A 22504-nucleotide genomic window follows, 5' to 3' on the forward strand; every position below is an offset into this window, starting at 1 on the left:
ACTCTTGTAAACTATACAACCGGTCACCAGACTCTTGTAAACTATACAACCGGTCACCAGACTCTTGTAAACTATAAAACCGGTCACCAGCCTCTTGTAAACTATACAACTGGTCTCCAGCCTTTTGTAAACAATACAACCGGTCACCAGCCTCTTGGAAACTATACAACCGGTCATCAGACTCTTGGAAACTATACAACCGGTCACCACACTCTTGTAGACTATACAACCGGTCACCAGCCTCTTGTAAACTATACAACCGGTCACCAGCCTCTTGTAAACTATACAACCGGTCACCAGACTCTTGTAAACTATACAACCGGTCACCAGACTCTTGTAAACTATACAACCGGTCACCAGACTCTTGTAAACTATACAACCGGTCACCAGACTCTTGTAAACTATACAATCGGTCACCAGACTCTTGTAAACTATACAACCGGTCACAAGACTCTTGTAAACTATACAACTGGTCACCAGACTCTTGTAAACTATACAACTGGTCACCAGACTCTTGTAAACTATAAAACCGGTCACCAGCCTCTTGTAAACTATACAACCGGTCACCAGACTCTTGTAGACTACACATCCGGTCACCAGCCTCTTGTAAACTATACAACCGGTCATCAGACTCTTGTAGACTATACAACCGGTCACAAGCCTCTTGTAAACTATACAACAGGTCACAAGACTCTTGTAAACTATACAACCGGTCACCAGACTCTTGTAAACTATACAACCGGTCACCAGACTCTTGTAGACTATACAACCGGTCACCAGCCTCTTGTAAACTATACAATCGGTCACCTGACTCTTGTAGACTATACAACCGGTCACCATCTTCTTGTTTATCTCATATCTATCTATCTAACACTCAGGGCACTATAAATTTTTTTTTTAAAAAGTACGGTCTGCTAAGCCAATCATTCACTATAGTGTAACACCACTGCAGTAAGTGATTGGCTAAAAAGGCACTTCCAGCGGAAACGAATGATGAACAGGGACTGGATGACTTCAGACCGGGAGCTGCATGGAACCAACAAGGTAGATGAGTATGCCATTTTTAAAGCACTCCTGCCAAAAACAAATTGTACCTAGATAACACCTATGAAGTGTACATGCAGCCCAGCTCCTCAACTCTGCTTTTCTGAGAAGCCTAAAGTCTGAGTGCAGCCCGAATCAGAGTCAGGATAACACACATTACTAGGCAGCTCCTGTCACACCACATGACAAGACAGCAATAATGAGCCTGGGTCAAGCTAAAGTCTGCCTTATTTTCTACAAATGGGCCACAATTCCACTAGTCCTATATACAAACATAATCTACGCCTGTAGCCTGCTGGAAGGATTAAAGGGGTACTCCACTGGAAAAAAATTTTTTTTTTAATTAACTGGTGCCAGAAAGTTAAAAAGATTTGTAATTTACTTCTATTTAAAAATTTTAATCCTTCCAGTACTTATCAACTGCGGTATGCTCCACAGGAAGTTCTTTTCTTTTTGAATTTCCTTTCTGTCTGCCCACAGTGCTCTATAGCGGCTGATAAGTACTGGAAGGATTAAGATTTTTAAATAGAAGTAAAATTCAAATCTGTTTAACTTTCTGGCACCAGTTTAAGTTTTTCAGTGGAGTACCCCTTTAAGAAATTTGGACACACAGCTGATGCTTTAAAGCAGTGCTTTCCAACCAGGGTGCCTCCAGCTGTTGCAAAACTACAACTCCTAGCATTCCCAGACTGCCAGCGGCTGTCCGAAAGCACAGCTTTAGAGAGTCTACATCTACACTACAATTGACATATAATCACACATGCAAAAAAAAATAAAAATAAAAAAATAAAATATATATATATTCTGCTAAAAGCATAGTCAATAAGGTTTATTTTTTATTTTTATTTATTTATTTATTTATTTATTTTCTGGGTTTCTGGGGTAAAATTAGGGGCCTCGGCTTATATTCGGGTCGGCTTATACTCGAGTATATACGGTAAATACTACTAATAATAATATTAATATACTGACTGTTCCCTATTAGTGCTGGTATAAAGGGATAATCCTTTATATTGCACATAATAAAGCATATAAATAAATACTAATAATATACTGACTGTTCCCTATTAGTGCTGATATAAAGGGACAATCCTTTATATTGTACATGAAGTATATGACTAGAGCCCTACATGTCCCCCGGATTCTGGGATCCGTTCAGTAAATCCCCCATTAATCTCAGTCTACGCTATTCAATAAACAGTTATGACGTCTGTAATAACCCAGCTCCTCCATGATAAGGACGAACGCATCTAAAGAGGTGGCACTGCCATCAGTCATAGGGGACGCGGCCACATAGCAGAAAAACATTAATAGGATCCTGGGGGGGAACTTTAACTTCATTAGATGTATTCTCCGCTCCAGTCGCTGAGGTTATCTGCAGCTTCCAGCGCACAGCTGTGAACCACTAACCCTCTCTTATCCAAATGGAGAACAGGAATTAAGGATTCGCAATTACGGTGGAATATCATTAAGAGACAATGAGCACTCATTGTGATTTATACAGACATAGCTTCATACAGAGAACACTACACAAAGCAATGGCAATCACCACTTCATCCTTCCATTGTGGCCCTATTGATAACATGTGACCTGTTCACCCTCCTAACCCATCAATCACATTGCTATTGATTGTTAATTCTCAGGGTATCAGGGGTTAGGTTTTTTTTTTTCTTTCTTTTGCTATATATATATATATATATATATATATATATATATATATATATATATTTATATTGTCTCTTGAGCTTACAACGAGATAAATTGATTATAAGATAAATTCATTATAAGACAAGGTTGTCCACGTAGATAACCCCCTTAGGCAACCTAGTTCTAGATCTCACAACCTCCACCGATCACTAGTGATGAGCGGCAGTGGCCATATTGGTGATATTTCAAGGCTATATGGCCGAATATTCGCGAAATTCGCATATTCGCTATGTTCGTTCTTTTTTCGTAATGAAATTCACATAGAGCACATGCGCAATTATATTTCACCTAAGAAGGGAGGGATCAGTGTCCAGTCCGAAAGTGCCGATATTCACATTAATATTCGCATAAATATTCGCATAAATTTGCATATGAAGAAAAATGAATATTCGGCATTGCGACTATATATCACAATATTCTAAATATTAGCTAAATCACGAAGTGCCGATATTCACGGTACAAATTCGCATTTACACCACTTTACACACTCAACACCACCGATCACGAGAACAGATGTCCCCTAGGTGGAGCGGCAGTGTGCATGCTTGGCCTCCATTCCATTCACTTTCTATGGCACTTCTTAAAGTGGTACTCTGATGAAAAAATGTTTTTTTAAATCAACTGGTGCCAGAACATTAAACAGATTTGTAAATTACTTCTATTTAAAAATCTTAATCCTTCCAGTACTTATCAGCTGCTGTATGCTCCACAGGAAGTTCTTTTCTTTTTACATGTCTTTTCTGTCTTACCACAGTGCTCTCTGCTGACGCCTCTGTCTATCTCTGGAACTGTCCAGAGAAGGAGAAAAAAAACCATAGCAAATCTCTCCTGCTCTGGACAGTTCCTAAAATGGACAGAGGTGTCAGCATCAGCAGAGAGCACTGTGGTCAGACAGAAAAGATCTACACAATTTCTTCTGGAGCATACAGCAGCTGATAAGTAGAAGTAATTTAAAAATCTGTTTAACGTCCTGCCACCAGTTCATTTAAAGGGGTATTCCGGGCAAAAACATTTTATCTCCTATCCAAAGGATAGGGGATAAGATGTCTGATCGTGAGGGGCCCGCTGCTGAGTCGCCCCGTGATCTCCCTGCAGCACTCGCATTCTATGGGGGTGCTGAATCTCCAGTTTCGGAAACCTCTGGGTTTCCAGTACTGGGGACGTGATGCCACGCCCCCTCCATTCATGTCTATGGGAGGGGGCGTGACGGCCATCACGCCCCCTCCCATAGACATGAATGGAGGGGGTGACGTCACGTCCCTAGTCAGCAGAGAGCACTGAGGGGAGAAAGAAATTACTTGTATTTAAAAATCTTAATCCTTCCAGTACTTATCAGCTGCTGTATGCTCCACAGGAAGTTGTGTAGTTCTTTCCAGTCTGACCACAGTGCTCTCTGCTGACACTTCTGCCCATTTCAGGAAGTTTCCAGAGTTGGAGAAAATCCCCATAGCAAATCTCTCCTGCTCTGGACAGTTCCTGATATGGACAGAGGTGTCAGGAGAGAGCACTGATAAGTCCTGGAAGGACTGAGATTTTTAAGTAGAAGTTATTGCCAAATCTATTTAACTTTCTGGCACCAGTTGATTTAAAAAAAAAAAAAAAATTAATTCCACCGGAGTACCCCTTTAAAGACTGAGAGCCTGATAAGATCTACCATAGACATATCATAATATAAACTACATAATATGTAAGTCAACCTGGATCTTGTAAAGTCTATGGCCCAGATTTATCAAACTGTGTGAGAGAAAAAATAGAGTGATTTTCCCACAGCGACCAATCACAGCTCAGCTAACGAGTTCTGGTAAAGTGAAAGTTGAGCTGTGATTGGTTGTTGTGGAAAAATCACAATTTTTTCTCTCACAAAGTTTGATAAATCAGGGCCTATGTGATCAGGGATTGCGATCCACTTTAGTATGGTAAGGGCTGTAACCATAGGGTGGAGGATGTGATATGGATGTTATCAGTTACCTAGTAACTATCGTACTCCCAAACAAATCATTATCAGAATGTATTTACCAGAGCAAACGGAGCCATGTCAGTTTCAAGTATTTCAAAATTCTGCCTCTTTATTGTCGGCCGTCCAAGCTTATATCACCATTGCAATTAACATAAGTTCCCACCCTCACTAGGGAGGTGTTTTTAGCCCTGGCATACCATATGCATACCATATAAGGTATGCCCTCTGTTAGATTTTGGCAGGCTCCAAGGCTTTGTCAAATAGTCATTTTATGCCGCATATCTATCTATATATATATATATATATATATATATATATACAGTGACCCCCCCCCCCCCCGACCTATGATGGCCCCGAAATACGATCATTTCAACATACGATGGCCTCTCAGAGGCCATCGCATGTTGAAGGCAGCATCAACATACGCTGCTTTTATATGTCGGGGCCATCGCATAAAAGGCCATCCGGCAGCGCAGACTCACCTGTCCCTGGTGCTCCGGACCGTCCTCTTCGGGATCCCCTGCATCGCCGTTGCTCTCCTTCATCGTCATCACGTCGCCACGCACGCCGTCCCGTCATGCAATATGAGCGGCGTGCGCAGCGACATGATGGCCAGGCAGCAGAGACGGTCCAGAGCGGCGCGGATAGGCGAGTATAACATCCTATACTTTTAATTGCACGGATCCCTCAACATACGATGGTTTCAACTAACGATGGTTCATTTGGAACGAATTACCACCGTATGTTGAGGGACCACTGTATATATATATATATATATATATATATATATATATATACATCCCAGGTATGCCCTCTGTTAGATTTTGGCAGGCTCCAAGGCTTTTGTCCAAAAGGACAGGAAATTCCTCTACTCGGCGGAGGGGGAGCAAGGAGCAGAGTAGTGTGGGGGATGGGGCTTTGTCAAATAGTCATTTTATGCCGCATATCTATCTATCTATATATATATATATATATATATATATATATATATACACATATACACAGTGACCCCCCCCCCCCCCGACCTACGATGGCCCCGACATACGATCATTTCAACTTACGATGGCCTCTCAGAGGCCATCGCATGTTGAAGGCAGCTTCAACATACGATGCTTTTGTATGTCGGGGCCATCGCATAAACGGCCATCCGGCAGCGCAGACTCACATGTCCCTGGCGCTCCGGACCGTCCTCTTCGGGATCCCCTGCATCGCCGTTGCTCTCCTTCATCGTCATCACGTCGCCACGCACGCCGTCCCATCATGCAATAGGAGACATGATGGCCAGGCAGCAGAGACGGTCCGGAGAGGTGATTATAACATCCTATACTTTTAATTGCACGGATCCCTCAACATACGATGGTTTCAACTAACGATGGTTCATTTGGAACGAATTACCACCGGATGTTGAGGGACCACTGTATATATATATATATATATATATCCAAATAGTTAAGAAGAAAGTACAGGCAACTCACCACGTTGTAGTAACTTCGTGTTTATTACTGGGACATGCAGGTAAAGCGGCTCCACGCCACACCGGGATGCCGAACACTAGTGCGTTAACCGATGACAGCTGTTTCTTTCCTTTCAGGAACTTCAACAGATCGTTGAAGTTCCTGAAAGGAAAGAAACAGCTGTCATCGGTTAACGCACTAGTGTTCGGCATCCCGGTGTGGCGTGGAGCCGCTTTACCTGCATGTCCCAGTAATAAACACAAAGTTACTACAACGTGGTGAGTTGCCTGTACTTTCTTCTTAACTATTTGGATTTGCATTCATCCTATCACTATCGCAGTACATGAGCACCACCACATGAAGATACGCTGCTAGCTAGAGTACGCACACAGACTGTTTAAGGGAGAATATATAGAGGGAGAGCAGTGCCAGCACTTCACTTTCTGTTGTGAAGCCTTGTGAATATATATATATATATATACAGATGTAGCCTGAGGAGGCCCAAAAGGTCCCTTTGTCATCTCTACGGAGACTACTACAGTAAATGGCCTATGATAGCAATGAGCTGGCCGCGGAACTTCAAGCTATCCTGCAATGTAATGTTGATTCCCCGGGACTTTTACAGATCATCACATTACAGACAGAGTACTATTGCCGAGAAGGAATATAAGATGGCACTCACGTTCTGCGGTGAAAAACTTGGTATTCTTTATCGATGGGGTAGCATAACCAGCAAAAACAGAAGTGGTGCTAGGGACGACCACCGTTTTGCAGGTGCTACCTGCTTCAACTGCCCCCCCCCCCAGGGGGGCCAGTTGAAGCAGGTAGCACCTGCAAAACGGTCTCAGTAATAGTACCTTGACATTGGGACTGTGTCTCCGAGGATTGAGCACCACTACATACTGCGGGTCAGCGGCGTAGTGGACCTTGTGGTCACACGCAAGGGTGAAGTGTTTCCATAAGGAGTCTGAATAGTGCCGACTGTACCTGTACTATCTTCATACACCACAGTCACTGTCTTCCAGCTGTAATGTAACACCAGGTCCAGCACCGCTCGGCTGATGGCAGCATAGTCTGGATGGAGATTGATGAAAAACGTGTCTTTATTATCCACTGAGGGGTGTTTCCATCGGGTTTGGATGTGGGGAACCTCCAGAGCGTTGCAGATCGATTGGACTGCGCTGACCGAGGAACTGTGAGAAGGGCCAAACAATGCCGCTACCCCGAGGGCAAGCTGGTCACAAGCTGTGGCAGAGAAATGACAGAGGCGTAAGAACATAATCCGTAACACCTTTTTGGAATATAAACAATATTTAATATTTGGAGCAGTAGTCTGCAACCTGAGGATCTCCAGCTGTTGTGAAACTACAAATCCCAGCATGTTTGGATAGACCACAGCTGTTAGGATAAGCTTAAAGTCGTAGTTACTGCTGGAGTGCCACAGGTTAAAGACCAATAATCTAGAGTACCAATTAAAGGGGTACTCCGGTGGAAAACTTTTTTTTTTTTTTTAACTCAACTGGTGCCGGAAAGTTAAACAGATTTGTAAATTACTTCTATTAAAAAATCTTAATCCTTCCAGTTCTTATTAGCTGCTGAAAACTACAGAGGAAATTATTTTCTTATTGGAACACAGTGCTCTCTGCTGACATCACGAGCACAGTGCTCTCTGCTGACATCTCTGTCCATTTTAGGAACTGTCCAGAGCAGCATATGTTTGCTAAGAGGATTTTCTCCTACTCTGGACAGTTCTTAAAATGGACAGAGGTGTCAGCAGAGAGCACTGTGCTCGTGATTCAGCAGAGAGCTCTGTGTTCCAAAAAGAGAAGAATTTCCTCTGCAGTATTCAGCTGCTAATAAGTACTGGAAGGATTAAGATTTTTTAATAGAAGTAATTTACAAATCTGTTTACCTTTCTTGCACCAGTTGATAAAAAAAAAAATAAAGGTTTTCCACGGGAGTACCACTTTAAAAGGGCCTGTGCAAAATGAAAGAAGCGATCTGATTGGTTGCTATGGGCAACTGGGTAACTTTCCCTGTGGACAGGTTTTGATAACTCTCCCCCTATATATATATATATATATATATATATATATATATATATATATATTCATACCCTGTTGCATTACATTTAGGAAAATGTAGATTTTCCTATATCAGACTTCCGAATCAGCAGAACAGACACTGAACCAGCAGGTGATGCTGGAAGATGTGAGATCAGACATGTGAAAATCCAGTAGAATTGTGAATCCAGTCTTGGATTGTGGGTTATAAAATCTATTATTTTAGATAAGTCAAATATTTTTGAATAATCACTATACTTTGTTGCAGTCTCTCCCAACCAGGGTGCCTCCAGCTGTTGCAAAACCAGCCAACGGCTGTCCAGGCATGCTGGGAGTTGTAGTTTTGCAACAGCTGGAGGCACCCTAGTTGGGAAACACTGCTTTGTTAAATGCCCCTAGATAGTTCCTGTTATGAATGTTTACAGATGTAGCACTTATTTGCGGCATCGCGCTAGCGCAAGGCAGTTCTCTCCAAGCCGGCGGTCTTCCGGTGAACGTAGTGCACGTATGAGGTGAGTGGCGATACATACAGTACTGTGGGCATTATTGTTCACTCTAATGTACAGGTACAGGGCTGCCCAGTGTCTGTGATACTCAGGGCAGGGTCTAACCAGAGCTCACTTTACCCCGCACTCCTGCCCACCGTGACTTCTGGTGTCGCAACTCCTGACACTGCATTATCCCACCAATGTTCAGTACACACATTTTCCCCCCATCATTCTGCAATCAATACCCCATAATGAAAATGTAAAAAAACAAAACAAAAAAAACCCTGAATTTTAGAAATTGTTTTGAATAAATTAGAAAGTAAAAACAATAATTTTGCATGGAAAAAAGTACTCAGACCCTCTGTTATGACAATGATCTATAGCACTGGCTCCCCCTTTTTCTCTTGATCATCTCTGATGTTTTACACATTGATTGGAGTCACCTGTGGTAAATTCAGGTAATTGGACAGAATTTGGGAAGACACAGCCCGGTTTATTTAAGATCTCACAGCTGACAATGTATATCAGGGCAAAAACCAAGCCATGAGGAGGAAGGGACTGTCTGTAGAGCTCAGAGACAGGATTGCGTGGAGGCACAGATCTGGAGAAGGGGACAAAAACATTTCTGCTGCACTGAAAGTTCCCAAGAGCACAGCGGCCTCCATCATTTTTAATTGGAAAGAGTTTGGGACCATAAGGACTTTTACTAGAGCTGCCGCACCAGCAAACTAAGTAATCGGTAATGAAGGGTCTTGGTTAAAAGGCTGATCAAGAACCCAATGCTCCCTTTGGCTAAGCTCTAAAGATCCTGTGTGCAGATGAAAGAAACTTCCAGAAGGTCAATCATGACTGGTAGAGTGGTCAGAAAGAAGCCTCCTCAGTAATAAAAAGTTAAAGCCACCTGGAGTTTGAAAAAAGCACCAAAAGGACTCTCACACTGTGAGAAACCTGCCCAATACCATCCATACAGTGATCATGGTGGGGGCAGCATCATGTCTGTAGGAAACCAGGCTCTGCCTATCACCTGCCCAATACCATCCCTACAGTGATCATGGTGGGGGCAGCCTAATGTCTGGAGTAAACCAGGCACTGCCCATCACCTGCCCAATTCCATCCCTACAGTGATCATGGTGGGGGCAGCATCATGTCTGGAGGAAACCAGGCACTGCCCATCACCTGCCCAATACCATACCCACAGTGATCATGGTGGGGGCAGCATCATGTCTGGAGGAAACCAGGCACTGCCCATCACCTGCCCAATACCATACCTACAGTTATCATGGTGGGGGCAGCATCATGTCTGGAGAAAACCAGGCACTGCCTATCACCTGCCCAATACCATCCCTACAGTGATCATGGTGGGGGCAGCCTCATATTTGGAGGAAACCAGGCACTGCCCATCACCTGCCCACTTCCATCCCTACAGTGATCATGGTGGGGGCAGCATCATGTCTGGAGGAAACCAGGCACTGCCCATCACCTGCCCAATACCATCTCTATAGTGAAGCACGGTGGGGGCAGCATCATATCTGGAGGAAACCAGGCACTGCACATCACCCTCCCAATATCATCTCTACAGTGAAGTATAGTGGAAGTAGCATTATGTCTGGAGGAAACCAGGCATTGCCTATCACCTGCCCAGTACAATCCCTACAGTGATCATGGTGGGGGCAGCATCATGTCTGGAGGAAACCAGGCACTGCCCATCACCTGCCCAATACAATCCCTACAGTGATCATGGTGGGGGCAGCATCATGTCTGGAGGAAACCAGGCACTGCCCATCACCTGCCCAATACCATCCATACAGTGATCATGGTGGGGGCAGCATCATGTCTGGAGGAAACCAGGCACTACCCATCACCTGCCCAATACCATCCCTACAGTGATCATGGTGGGGGCAGCATCATGTCTGGATGAAACTGGGCACTGCCCATCACCTGCCCAATACCATACCTACAGTGATCATGGTGGGGACAGCATCATGTCTGGAGGAAACCAGGCACTGCCCATCACCTGCCCAAAACCATCCCTATAGTTATCATGGTGGGGGCAGCATCATGTCTGGAGGAAACCAGGCACTGCCTATCACCTGCCCAATACCATCCCTACAGTGATCATGGTGGGGGCAGCATTATGTCTGGGGAAAACCAGGCACTGCCCATCACCTGCCCAATACCATCCCTACAGTGATCATGGTGGGGGAAGCCTCATGTCTGGAGGAAACCAGGCACTGCCCATCACCTGCCCAATACCATCTCTACAGTGATCATGGTGGGGGAAGCCTCATGTCTGGAGGAAACCAGGCACTGCCCATCACCTGCCCAATTCCATCCCTACAGTGATCATGGTGGGTGCAGCATCATGTCTGGAGGAAACCAGGCACTGCCCATCACCTGCTCAATACCATCTCTATAGTGAAGCACGGTGGGGGCAGCATCATATCTGGAGGAAACCAGGCACTGCACATCACCCTCCCAATATCATCTCTACAGTGAAGTATAGTGGGAGCAGCATCATGTCTGGAGGAAACCAGGCATTGCCCATCACCTGCCCAATACCATCCCTACAGTGATCATGGTGGGGGCAGCATCATATCTGGAGGAAACCAGGCACTGCCCATCACCTGCCCAATACCATCCCTACAGTGATCATGGTGGGGGCAGCCTAATGTCTGGAGGAAACCAGGCACTGCCCATCACCTGCCCAATTCCATCCCTACAGTGATCATGGTGGGGGCAGCATCATGTCTGGAGGAAACCAGGCACTGCCCATCACCTGCCCAATACAATCCCTACAGTGATCATGGTGGGGGCAGCATCATGTCTGGATGAAACCAGGCACTGCCCATCACCTGCCCAATACCATCCCTACAGTGATCATGGTGGGGGCAGCATCATATCTAGAGAAGACCAGGCACTGTCCATCACCTCCCCAATACCATCCCTACAGTGATCATGGTGGGGGCAGCATCATGTCTGGAGGAAACCAGGCACTGCCCATCACCTGCCTAATACCATCCCTACAGTCATCATGGTGGGGGCAGCATCATGTCTGGAGGAAACCAGGCACTGCCCATCACCTCCCCAATACCATCCCTACAGTGATCATGGTGGGGGAAGCATCATGTCTGGAGGAAACCAGGCACTGCCCATCACCTGCCTAATACCATCTCTACAGTGATCATGGTGGGGGCAGCATCATCTCGTGGGACAGGAAGACTGGCCAGGGTTAAGGGAAAGCTGAATGGAGCAAAGTACAAAGATATTCTTAATTAGAACCTGATCCAAAGCACTCTGACTGGGCTGAATGTTCACCTTCCAACAAAACAATAGGGGATATTAATCAAAACCTATAAAAATCTGATTGGTTGCAATGGGCTATTTCTCCTGCAAAGGTTTTGATAAATTTATCAATCTGATCGCTTCTTTCATTTTTTGAAAAGTCCTGAGTAAAGGGTATGAATACTTATGTCCATGCCAGATTTTAGTTTTTTCACTTTGTCATTGTGGGGTTTTAGAGCAACATAACAAAATGTAAAAAAAAATAAAAAATAAAGAAAAAAAAGGGGGTCTGAAGACTTTTCGAATACATTGTGGGTATAGGTCATATAATTATTGTTTAGGCAGGACTCATAAGAACAAGTCATTTTATACAATAGATTCTGTACCTCTCCTGGAAGCTTCAAAGCTGTCAAACAGGTTGATCCTCTGGATGTCGTAGGTCAGGGTTGTGTTGGGCATCAGGGTTCTGTTCCGGTTTATATTGGTCACTGCAAACTTGAAGGCTAGTTCTTCCACATTTACTGGCTCATTTTCTTGTGTCTCGAAAATCCCTCCTGGAACCAAGAAATAAAGAGACGCCATTGTAAATGCTGTCAATTTCCATTAAAAAGCAACAATTTAAGTTAAATATAAGTAAAACTGGGGAATATTAGCTTTAAAGGGGCTATGAGACAGATAGATAGATAGATAGATAGATAGATAGATATATACATAGATATGATGATAGATAGATAAAAATAAAATAAAATCAAGAAGAGCAGCACAATCATGGTCATAGACAAGCTCCAATAGCTACAAGAAGCTGATCTACAAGTTAGAGATACCAGTGTTTACACAAAACTTGAGAGGGATCCTAAGAAAGAGATATTTTCCTGCATAGAGAGAACTCTATCCAGAGGCTTAGAGGATGGTCTGATTGATGGCAATTTAAAGAAATACTTAACAGTAGATTTTCCTGTAACACCAATGTTATACTTCTTACCAAAAATACACAAAGATCGCTCTAGTCCGCCAGGAAGACCTATAGTTTCTGGCAGGGAGTCCATTACATCACATATTTCTATTTTCCTGGATAAATTGCTTTGCTCATATGCTATCAATACAAAATCTTATAAAATATATACAACAGATTTTTTGGACAAAATTAGAAATATTGCCATTCCCAATCAGACCATCCTCGCCACACTGGATGTTGCCAGTTTGTACACATCTATTAACCATGAAAAAGGTATATATGCGGTAGAAAATGCGTTGATTCTCTCTAATTATCCACCAGAAAAAATAGATTTTGCTGTCTCCCTTTTAAACATTGTACTGGAGTGCAACTATTTCTTATTTAATGATGCATATTATATGCAAATGAGGGGTACCACGATGGGCAGCAATGTGGTGCCCACCTATGCCAATATTTTTGTGGCACATATGGAGGAGGAGTCCATCTATGTATCGCCCCACTTCAACCATGTGTTGAAGAGGGTGCGATACATAGATGACATTTTTATTCTATGGACAGGTACAGAACAGGAACTTTTGAATTGTCATGAATTTTTGAATACCATTGAGACGGATATACAATTCATGCTAACATATTACTATTCTTCTGTAAATTTCTTGAATGTGACAGTGGAGGTAGCAGGGGACAAACTTGTTACAGACTTATATCATAAGCCCACAGACACCAATACTCTTTTGATGTTTGACAGCGGACACCCCAGGGCTATGGTGAGGTCATTACCTTATAGCCAGATGCTTAGAGCAGAACAAATTACCGACGATGACAATAAACTTGAAACTTAAAATACAGAAGGAACAACAGCGCATCCTATTCATATCTATGTATTGTGAACATTCATACAATGTCTCAACCACAATAAGAAAACACTGGCATTTGATACGTGACAGTTACCCTCACATACATGAGTTAAAAAAATCCCCCCTTATGTCTTACCGATGAGGACCTAACCTGTCAACTGACAAAAAAGGACAACAAAAATATTTAAATGTTAAAAATACTGTCTGTTTTCCATGTCGGAATTGTGTGAACTGCTGCTATATGTGCAAAGGTTCACAGTTTACACACCCACAAACCAATCATAAGTATGATATTCGATTCTATTTGAATTGTAATTCAGATTACGTTGAGTATTTTTTCTGGTGCCTCAAGACTCGTCTCAACCAACACAGATACACAATTCACAAGCAGAGATTGGATCTTCCAGTCTCAAAACATTTTTATGAAGTTAAAGGGGTTCTAGCTGTCTCGCCCCCTCCCGTAGGCTTGCATTGAGGGGCGGAGCGTGACATCACGCGGAGGCGGAGGCGTGATGTCATACGCCGTTGGCCCGGTGGTCACCGGTAATCAGACCCGGAGCGAACACGCTCCGGGGACTGATTACAAACGGGGTGCTGCGTGCAAGATCACGGGGGGTCCCCAGCGGCGGGACTCCCGCGATCAGGCATCTTATCCCCTATGCTTTGGATAGGGGAAAAGATGTGTAAGCACCGGAGAACCCCTTTAAGCACAAAGAACGAGAATTAAAATTCATGATCCTTGATCATGTTCCACCATACGGGTGGAGACAGGATCACGGCCATAAAGAAATGTGAACTCAGGTGGATTTTTACCCTAAATACTATGAGACCGTTTGGCCTCAATGCGGAATTTAAGACATCTACTAAGATGACTAAAAGGTAAACCTTCCCTAATGTAGCCCCTTCACCCGATGAACATTCACTGTTCTGTATATTGCATTATTTTATTCCAAAAGTAATTTATGTTCTGTTTGTTTATTTTTCAGACTCTACTGAAAATTTCTGTACGGCCACCGACAGAGCTGCTATTTTTTTTACATAAGGTGTATGGGGCATACATATATTATAAGGAAGTAGGGTACATGTACCATCAATTTATCAGATATGTCTAAATTGTTCCTTGGGGTGCAGTTTACCCTAACATGGCCACTGTGAGAGGTGGTAGGAAAAAAGTGTGGGTGTCTGTCTTCTGACAGACACTCACTTACTTGATATCCCACTGACAGCACCCTATGGTGACACATGGGGTGTTGGATGTAAACACCCATGACCCACTATCCAACCAGTCATAATAGGGGAGCCATGCCAGCTCTTACTGCATATACCCCTGCTATGGAACACGTGACAGACTGACTAAAATAGGAAATACTTACATACTGCAGCTAAAACTGCACTATGGGCTAGTTTGCCCTTACACAAGATGGCTACCATGCCCTCCGATGCGCTACTGCGCATGCACGATGTCCCCACAATCTTCCTATACACCGGCTTGCTTCTAGATAACCCGGTGCAACTGCGCAGTTGCCGGCAACCCACGCTCCTAGCCATACACGTGTAAGTAAGCATGCTCTGCCGGGTAAGTGCCCTAATACAGTAAATGATTTGTAAATATGTGAATACACCAAGGATGTTTCAAGCATACTTCTCACTACACCACAGAAGGTGAACCCTATTGCCACATGATGATTATTGAGCACCTGTGCATAGATCCTCTATGCCATAATGCACATACTACAGTGGGGATCAAAAGTTTGGGCACCCCAGGTAAAAATTTGTATTAATGTGCATAAAGAAGCCAAGGAAAGATGGAAAAATTTTGTTTCCATCATTTACACTTTCAAAATAACAGAAAACAAAAAAAAAATGGCGTCTGCAAAAGTTTGGGCACCCTGCAGAATTTATAGCATGCGCTGCCCCCTTTGCAAAGCGGAGACCTGCCAGTGTCATGGATTGTTCTCAATCATCATCTGGGATGACCAGGTGATGTCAATCTCAAAGGTTTTAAATGCCCAGACTCATCTGACCTTGCCCCAACAATCAGCACCATGAGTTCTTCTAAGCAGTTGTCTAGAAATCTGAAAATCAAAATAGTTGACGCTCACAAAGCTGGAGAAGGCTATAAGGCTGTCAATATCCTCTGTTCGAAATGTAATTAAGAAATGGCAGTCATCAGGAACTGTGAAAGTTAAAGCAAGATCTGGAAGACCAAGAAAAATATCAGACAGAACAGCTCGCAGGATTGTGAGAAAAACTATTCAAAACCCAGGCTTGACTGCACAATCCCTCCAGAAAGATCTGGCAGACACTGGAGTTGTGGTACACTATTCCACTACAAAGAGATACTTGTACAAATATGGTCTTCATGGAAGAGTTATCAGAAGAAAACCTCTTCTACGTCCTCACCACAAAAATCAGTGTTTGAACTTTGCAAATGAACATATAGACAAGCCTGATGCATTTTGGAAACAAGTTCTGTGGACCGATGAGGTTAAAATTGAACTTTTTGCCGGAATGAGAAAAGGTACGTTTGGAGAAGAAGGGGAACAGAATTTAATGAAAAGAACCTCTGTCCAACTGTTAAGCATGGGGGTAGATCAATCATGCTTTGGGGTTGTATTGCAGCACAGTGGCACAGGGAACATCTCACGAGTAGAAGGAAAAATGGATTCAATAACATTTCAGCAAATTTTTTATGCTAACTTGATGCCATCTGTGAAAAAGCTGAAGTTAAAGAGAGGATGGCTTCTACAAATGGATAATGATCCTAAACACACCTCAAAATCCATGGGGGATTACATCAAGAGACGTAAACTGAAGGTTTTGCCATGGCCTTCACAATCTCCTGACCTCAACATAAGACAGCCCAGAAATCTCAAAGAACTGGATGACTTGTATGGATGACTTGTATGGAAGAATGGGCAAAGATACCTCAAACAAGAATTGAAAGACTCTTGGCTGGCTACAAAAAGCATTTACAGGCTGTGATACTTGCCAAAGGGGGCAGTACAATATATTAACTCTGCAGGGTGCCCAAACTTTTGCAGACGCCATTTTTTTTGTTTTCTTTTATTTTGAAAGTGTAAATGATGGAAACAAAATCTAACTTTTGTTGACATATATAATGTCTAATCTGTAATTTGATGCCTTTTGGAGATTTTTCCATCTTTCCTTGCTTCTTTATATACATTAATACAGATTTTTACCTGGGGTGCCCAAACTTTTGATCCCCACTGTAGATAGATAGATATGAGATAGACAGACAGATGATAGATAGATAGATAGATAGATATGAGATAGATAGATAGATAGATAGATAGATATGAGATAGATAGATAGATAATGGTGTCTCCCTTCTATTAACTCTATTTAAAAATAGTTCTCCTCCACCACACAACTCCTTTTCCGTGATACATATCTGGTTATTCACAGCTATCGCTAGGAATGTTTGGTGGCCTGTTTACATACTCTATGCTGTATATATTAAGCACCTTAGCGCCCCTTGTGGTAATTTCAGGCAGCCATGATTGTATTAATTCTGCAGAAGATTTGACGCTCTACGTCAGAAATAAAAAGTCGTGCTTTGTATATAAATCCCACCACAACCCTGTTTCCACATTCTGTCCTCCTTCCCCTATCAGACCTGTCAGCAAACTCCATTCCTACAACTAGACAGGATTTCATATTGACCGTCCCCTTGAGAATTTTTTTTTTCTTTCTCTAAATCGTTTAAGAATTTTCCTCCTTTTTCCTCCCCGTCTCTCGTGTACCGGCGGCTGCTGGCTGAGAATATACATTTGAATACAGTTTCAGAGTAAAAAAGCCATTTTTATTGTGTGGAGATACAGACTACAGTACAAAGATGGCTGCAAACACCATTGTTTTGCTGATGCAGTCCATTTCTATAGTATTAAAAAAAATATATATATCTAAACAAAGTCCCGAAATCACAGCACCAGCCAGGTCATGGATCTTGAAATACTGGATTATTTTATTCTTCCCCACAGCAAATGCAACGTTTTGGCAGTAGTAGCCTTTATCAAGCTATGGTCAAGCTTAACCCTATGTCAGGCTCTCCATGGTCTGGAGTGTAACATAGGGTTAAGAAATAGCTTTCAAAATCTCTGCACTGTTACCTGAGAGGAAGAAATGTGGCTATAGATTTATAACACAAATACAGTATATATACACAAACCATGTGTAGTGACTATGGGGGAGATTCGTAAAAACCTGTCCAAAGGAAAAGTTGCTGAGTTGCCCATAGCAACCAATCAGATCGCTTCTTTCATTTTTGAAAAGGCCTCTGAAAAATAAAAGAAGCGATCTGATTGGTTGCTATGGGCACCTCAGCAACTTTTCCTCTGGATAGGATTTGATAAACCTCCCCCTATGTTGTTATACATTATGAAAAAACAAGCAGGATATATCCACAGAGTAACACAATTCTACATGGGAAATTAATTTAAATATATATCTATATTTGAATTATACTCCAGAGCTGTACTCACTATTCTGCTGGTGGAGTAACTGTGTACAGTACATACATTACATTACTTATCCTGTACTGATCCTGAGTTATATCCTGTATTATACTCCAGAGCTGTACTCACTATTCTGCTGGTGGGGTCACTGTGTACATACATTACATTACTTATCCTGTACTGATCCAGAGTTATATCCTGTATTATACTCCAGAGCTGTACTCACTATTCTGCTGGTGAGGTCACTGTGTACATACATTACATTACTTATCCTGTACAGATCCTGAGTTATATCCTGTATTATACTCCAGAGCTGTACTCACTATTCTGCTGGTGAGGTCACTGTGTACATACGTTACATTACTTATCCTGTACTGATCCTGAGTTATATCCTGTATTATACTCCAGAGCTGTACTCACTATTCTGCTGGTGAGGTCACTGTGTACATACATTACATTACTTATCCTGTACTGATCCTGAGTTATATCCTGTATTATACTCCAGAGCGGTACTCACTATTCTGCTGGTGGGGTCACTGTGTACATACATTACATTACTTATCCTGTACTGATCCTGAGTTATATCCTGTATTATACTCCAGAGCTGTACTCACTATTCTGCTGGTGAGGTCACTGTGTACATACATTACATTACTTACCCTGTACTGATACTGAGTTATATCCTGTACTATACCCCAGAGCTGTACTCACTATTCTGCTGGTGAGGTCACTGTGTACATACGTTACATTACTTATCCTCTACTGATCCTGAGTTATATCCTGTATTATACTCCAGAGCTGTACTCACTATTCTGCTGATGGAGTCACTGTGTACATACATTACATTACATATCCTGTACTGATCCCGAGTTATATCCTGTATTATACTCTGGAGCGGTACTCACTATTCTGCTGGTGGGGTCACTGTGTACATACATTACATTACTTATCCTGTACTGATCCTGAGTTATATCCTGTATTAAACCTCAGAGCTGTACTCACTATTCTGCTGGTTAGGTCACTGTGTACATACATTACATTACTTATCCTGTACTGATCCTGAGTTATATCCTGTATTATACTCCATAGCTGCACTTACTATTCTGCTGGTGGGGTCACCGTATACATACTTTACATTACTTATCCTGTACTGATCCTGAGATATATCCTATATTATCCCCCAGAGCTGTACTCACTATTCTGCTGGTGGGGTCACTGTGTACATACATTACATTACTTATCCTGTACTGATCCTGAGTTATATCCTGTATTATACTCCAGAGCTGTACTCACTATTCTGCTGGTGAGGTCACTGTGTACATACATTACTTATCCTGTACTGATCCTGAGATATATCCTATATTATCCCCCAGAGCTGTACTCCCTATTCTGCTGGTGGGGTCACTGTGTACATACATTACATTACTTATCCTGTACTGATCCTGAGTTATATCCTGTATTATAGTCCAGAGCTGTACTCACTATTCTGCTGGTGAGGTCACTGTGTACATACATTACATTACTTATCCTGTAGTGACCCTGAGTTATATCCTGTATTATACTCCAGAGCTGTACTCACTATTCTGCTGGTGAGGTCACTGTGTACATACATTACTTATCCTGTACTGATCCTGAGTTATATCCTGCATTATACTCCAGAGCTGTACTCACTATTCTGCTGGTGAGGTCACTGTGTACATACATTACATTACTTATCCTGTACTGATCCTGAATTATATCCTGTATTATACTCCAGAGCTGTACTCACTATTCTGCTGGTGAGGTCACTGTGTACATACATTACATTACTTATCCTGTACTGATCCTGAGTTATATCCTATCCTGTATTATACTCCAGAGCAGTACTCACTATTCTGCTTATGGGGTCACTGTGTACATACATTACATTACTTATCCTGTACTGATCCTGAGTTATATCCTATATTATACTCCATAGCTGCACTTACTATTCTGCTGGTGGGGTCACCGTATACATACTTTACATTACTTATCCTGTACTGATCCTGAGATATATCCTATATTATCCCCCAGAGCTGTACTCACTATTCTGCTGGTGGGGTCACTGTGTACATACATTACATTACTTATCCTGTACTGATCCTGAGTTATATCCTGTATTATACTCCAGAGCTGTACTCACTATTCTGCTGGTGAGGTCACTGTGTACATACATTACTTATCCTGTACTGATCCTGAGTTATATCCTGTATTATACTCCAGAGCTGTACTCACTATTCTGCTGGTGAGGTCACTGTGTACATACATTACATTACTTATCCTGTACTGATCCTGAGATATATCCTATATTATCCCCCAGAGCTGTACTCCCTATTCTGCTGGTGGGGTCACTGTGTACATACATTACATTACTTATCCTGTACTGATCCTGAGTTATATCCTGTATTATAGTCCAGAGCTGTACTCACTATTCTGCTGGTGAGGTCACTGTGTACATACATTACATTACTTATCCTGTAGTGACCCTGAGTTATATCCTGTATTATACTCCAGAGCTGTACTCACTATTCTGCTGGTGAGGTCACTGTGTACATACATTACTTATCCTGTACTGATCCTGAGTTATATCCTGCATTATACTCCAGAGCTGTACTCACTATTCTGCTGGTGAGGTCACTGTGTACATACATTACATTACTTATCCTGTACTGATCCTGAATTATATCCTGTATTATACTCCAGAGCTGTACTCACTATTCTGCTGGTGAGGTCACTGTGTACATACATTACATTACTTATCCTGTACTGATCCTGAGTTATATCCTATCCTGTATTATACTCCAGAGCAGTACTCACTATTCTGCTTATGGGGTCACTGTGTACATACATTACATTACTTATCCTGTACTGATCCTGAGTTATATTCTGTATTATACTCCAGAACTGTACTCACTATTCTGTTGGTGAGATCACTGTGTACATACATTACATTACTTATCCTGTACTGATCCTGAGTTATATCCTATCCTGTATTATACTCCAGAGCAGTACTCACTATTCTGCTGGGGGAGTCACTGTGTACATATATTACATTACTTATCCTGTACTGATCCTGAGTTATATCCTGTATTATACTCCAGAGCTGTAGTCACTATTCTGCTCGTGAGGTCATTGTGTACATACATTACATTACTTATCCTGTACTGATCCTGAGATATATCCTATATTATCCCCCAGAGCTGTACTCCCTATTCTGCTGGTGAGGTCACTGTGTACATACATTACATTACTTATCCTGTACTGATCCTGAGTTATATCCTGTATTATACTCCAGAGCTGTACTCACTATTCTGCTGGTGAGGTCACTGTGTACATATATTACATTACTTATCCTGTGCTGATCCTGTTATATCCTGTATTATACTCCAGAGCTGTACTCACTATTCTGCTGGTGAGGTCACTGTGTACATACATTACATTACTTATTGTGTATTCTACTCCAGAGCTGCATTCACAGTTCTGCTGATTGTTATTGGAATTGCTCAGCTGAGCTTCTATCATACAGTAGGACAGAGCCTGGTAAGCTCTAAATGCTGCCTAACAGTAAACTTATTTTTTCCAATACTTTTTACGATAACGTGTCCTTTTTTCTTATACTCCTCTCCTCCGCCCCCCCCCCCCCCCCCACTGAGTAATATAAACTGCATACACTACATTCATGGCCACCCATCTGCTGCGGAGAGCACTCACTTAATACAACCAACTATGGAGTATTATTATTGTCTTTCCAGGCCTCTCATTGAATGATTACTCTATAGGGTCTGGAGACTGTTCTCTGCATCGCTTTACTCAGGAATGTGCTACTTTAGAAAACATTGATTTTACGCCCGCTTGGGAGGCAGCGCGCCTTCTTCACAGTGTGCATGCAGATAAGCTCGTCTACTCTTTCCAAATATTTTTTTTTGTCAATGGAAAGGAACGGTTACATTTAGAAAATATTCACAGTCACAGTTAAAGCAAAAAGCGCGTGACTACAATACACAAACAGATAGAGTTACTACAGATATGTGACTAAAAACGACCTCTATAACTGTTGGGACTTCTGGAGACTGGGAAAGCTGGGTGGCACTCTGCACTGCAGGAGTACAGGGAGGATGAGCAATCTATCACTGCTGGGGCTTTAGGAGACTGGGAAAGCTGGGTGGCATGCAAACTGTGTGCCACCCAGCTTTCTCAGTCT

General features: G+C 42.5%; 1 protein-coding gene across 8 annotated transcripts in view; it reads right to left on the reverse strand.

The window, feature by feature from the left end:
- The window catches only part of GRIK1 (glutamate ionotropic receptor kainate type subunit 1), a 512490-nt gene that overhangs the window by 326575 nt on the left and 163411 nt on the right, over window positions 1–22504 (reverse strand). For 7 of the 8 annotated variants that reach the window (XR_008889112.1, XR_008889113.1, XM_056559530.1 and 4 more), the window contains exons 2-3: window positions 12382–12549; window positions 7150–7407 (exon numbers count right to left, since the gene is read on the reverse strand). Coding sequence is in view for 6 of the 8 variants with exons in the window: in XM_056559530.1 (XP_056415505.1) it covers window positions 7150–7407; window positions 12382–12549 (426 nt within the window). In the remaining 2 variants the exon portion in view is untranslated. Of the gene's footprint in view, window positions 1–7149; window positions 7408–12381; window positions 12550–17999; window positions 18099–22504 lie in introns of those variants that run through there. The other variant, XM_056559535.1, reaches the window with a different exon arrangement.

This window comes from Hyla sarda, chromosome 2 (assembly GCF_029499605.1).
Source record: "Hyla sarda isolate aHylSar1 chromosome 2, aHylSar1.hap1, whole genome shotgun sequence".
Classification (NCBI taxonomy): domain Eukaryota; kingdom Metazoa; phylum Chordata; class Amphibia; order Anura; family Hylidae; genus Hyla; species Hyla sarda.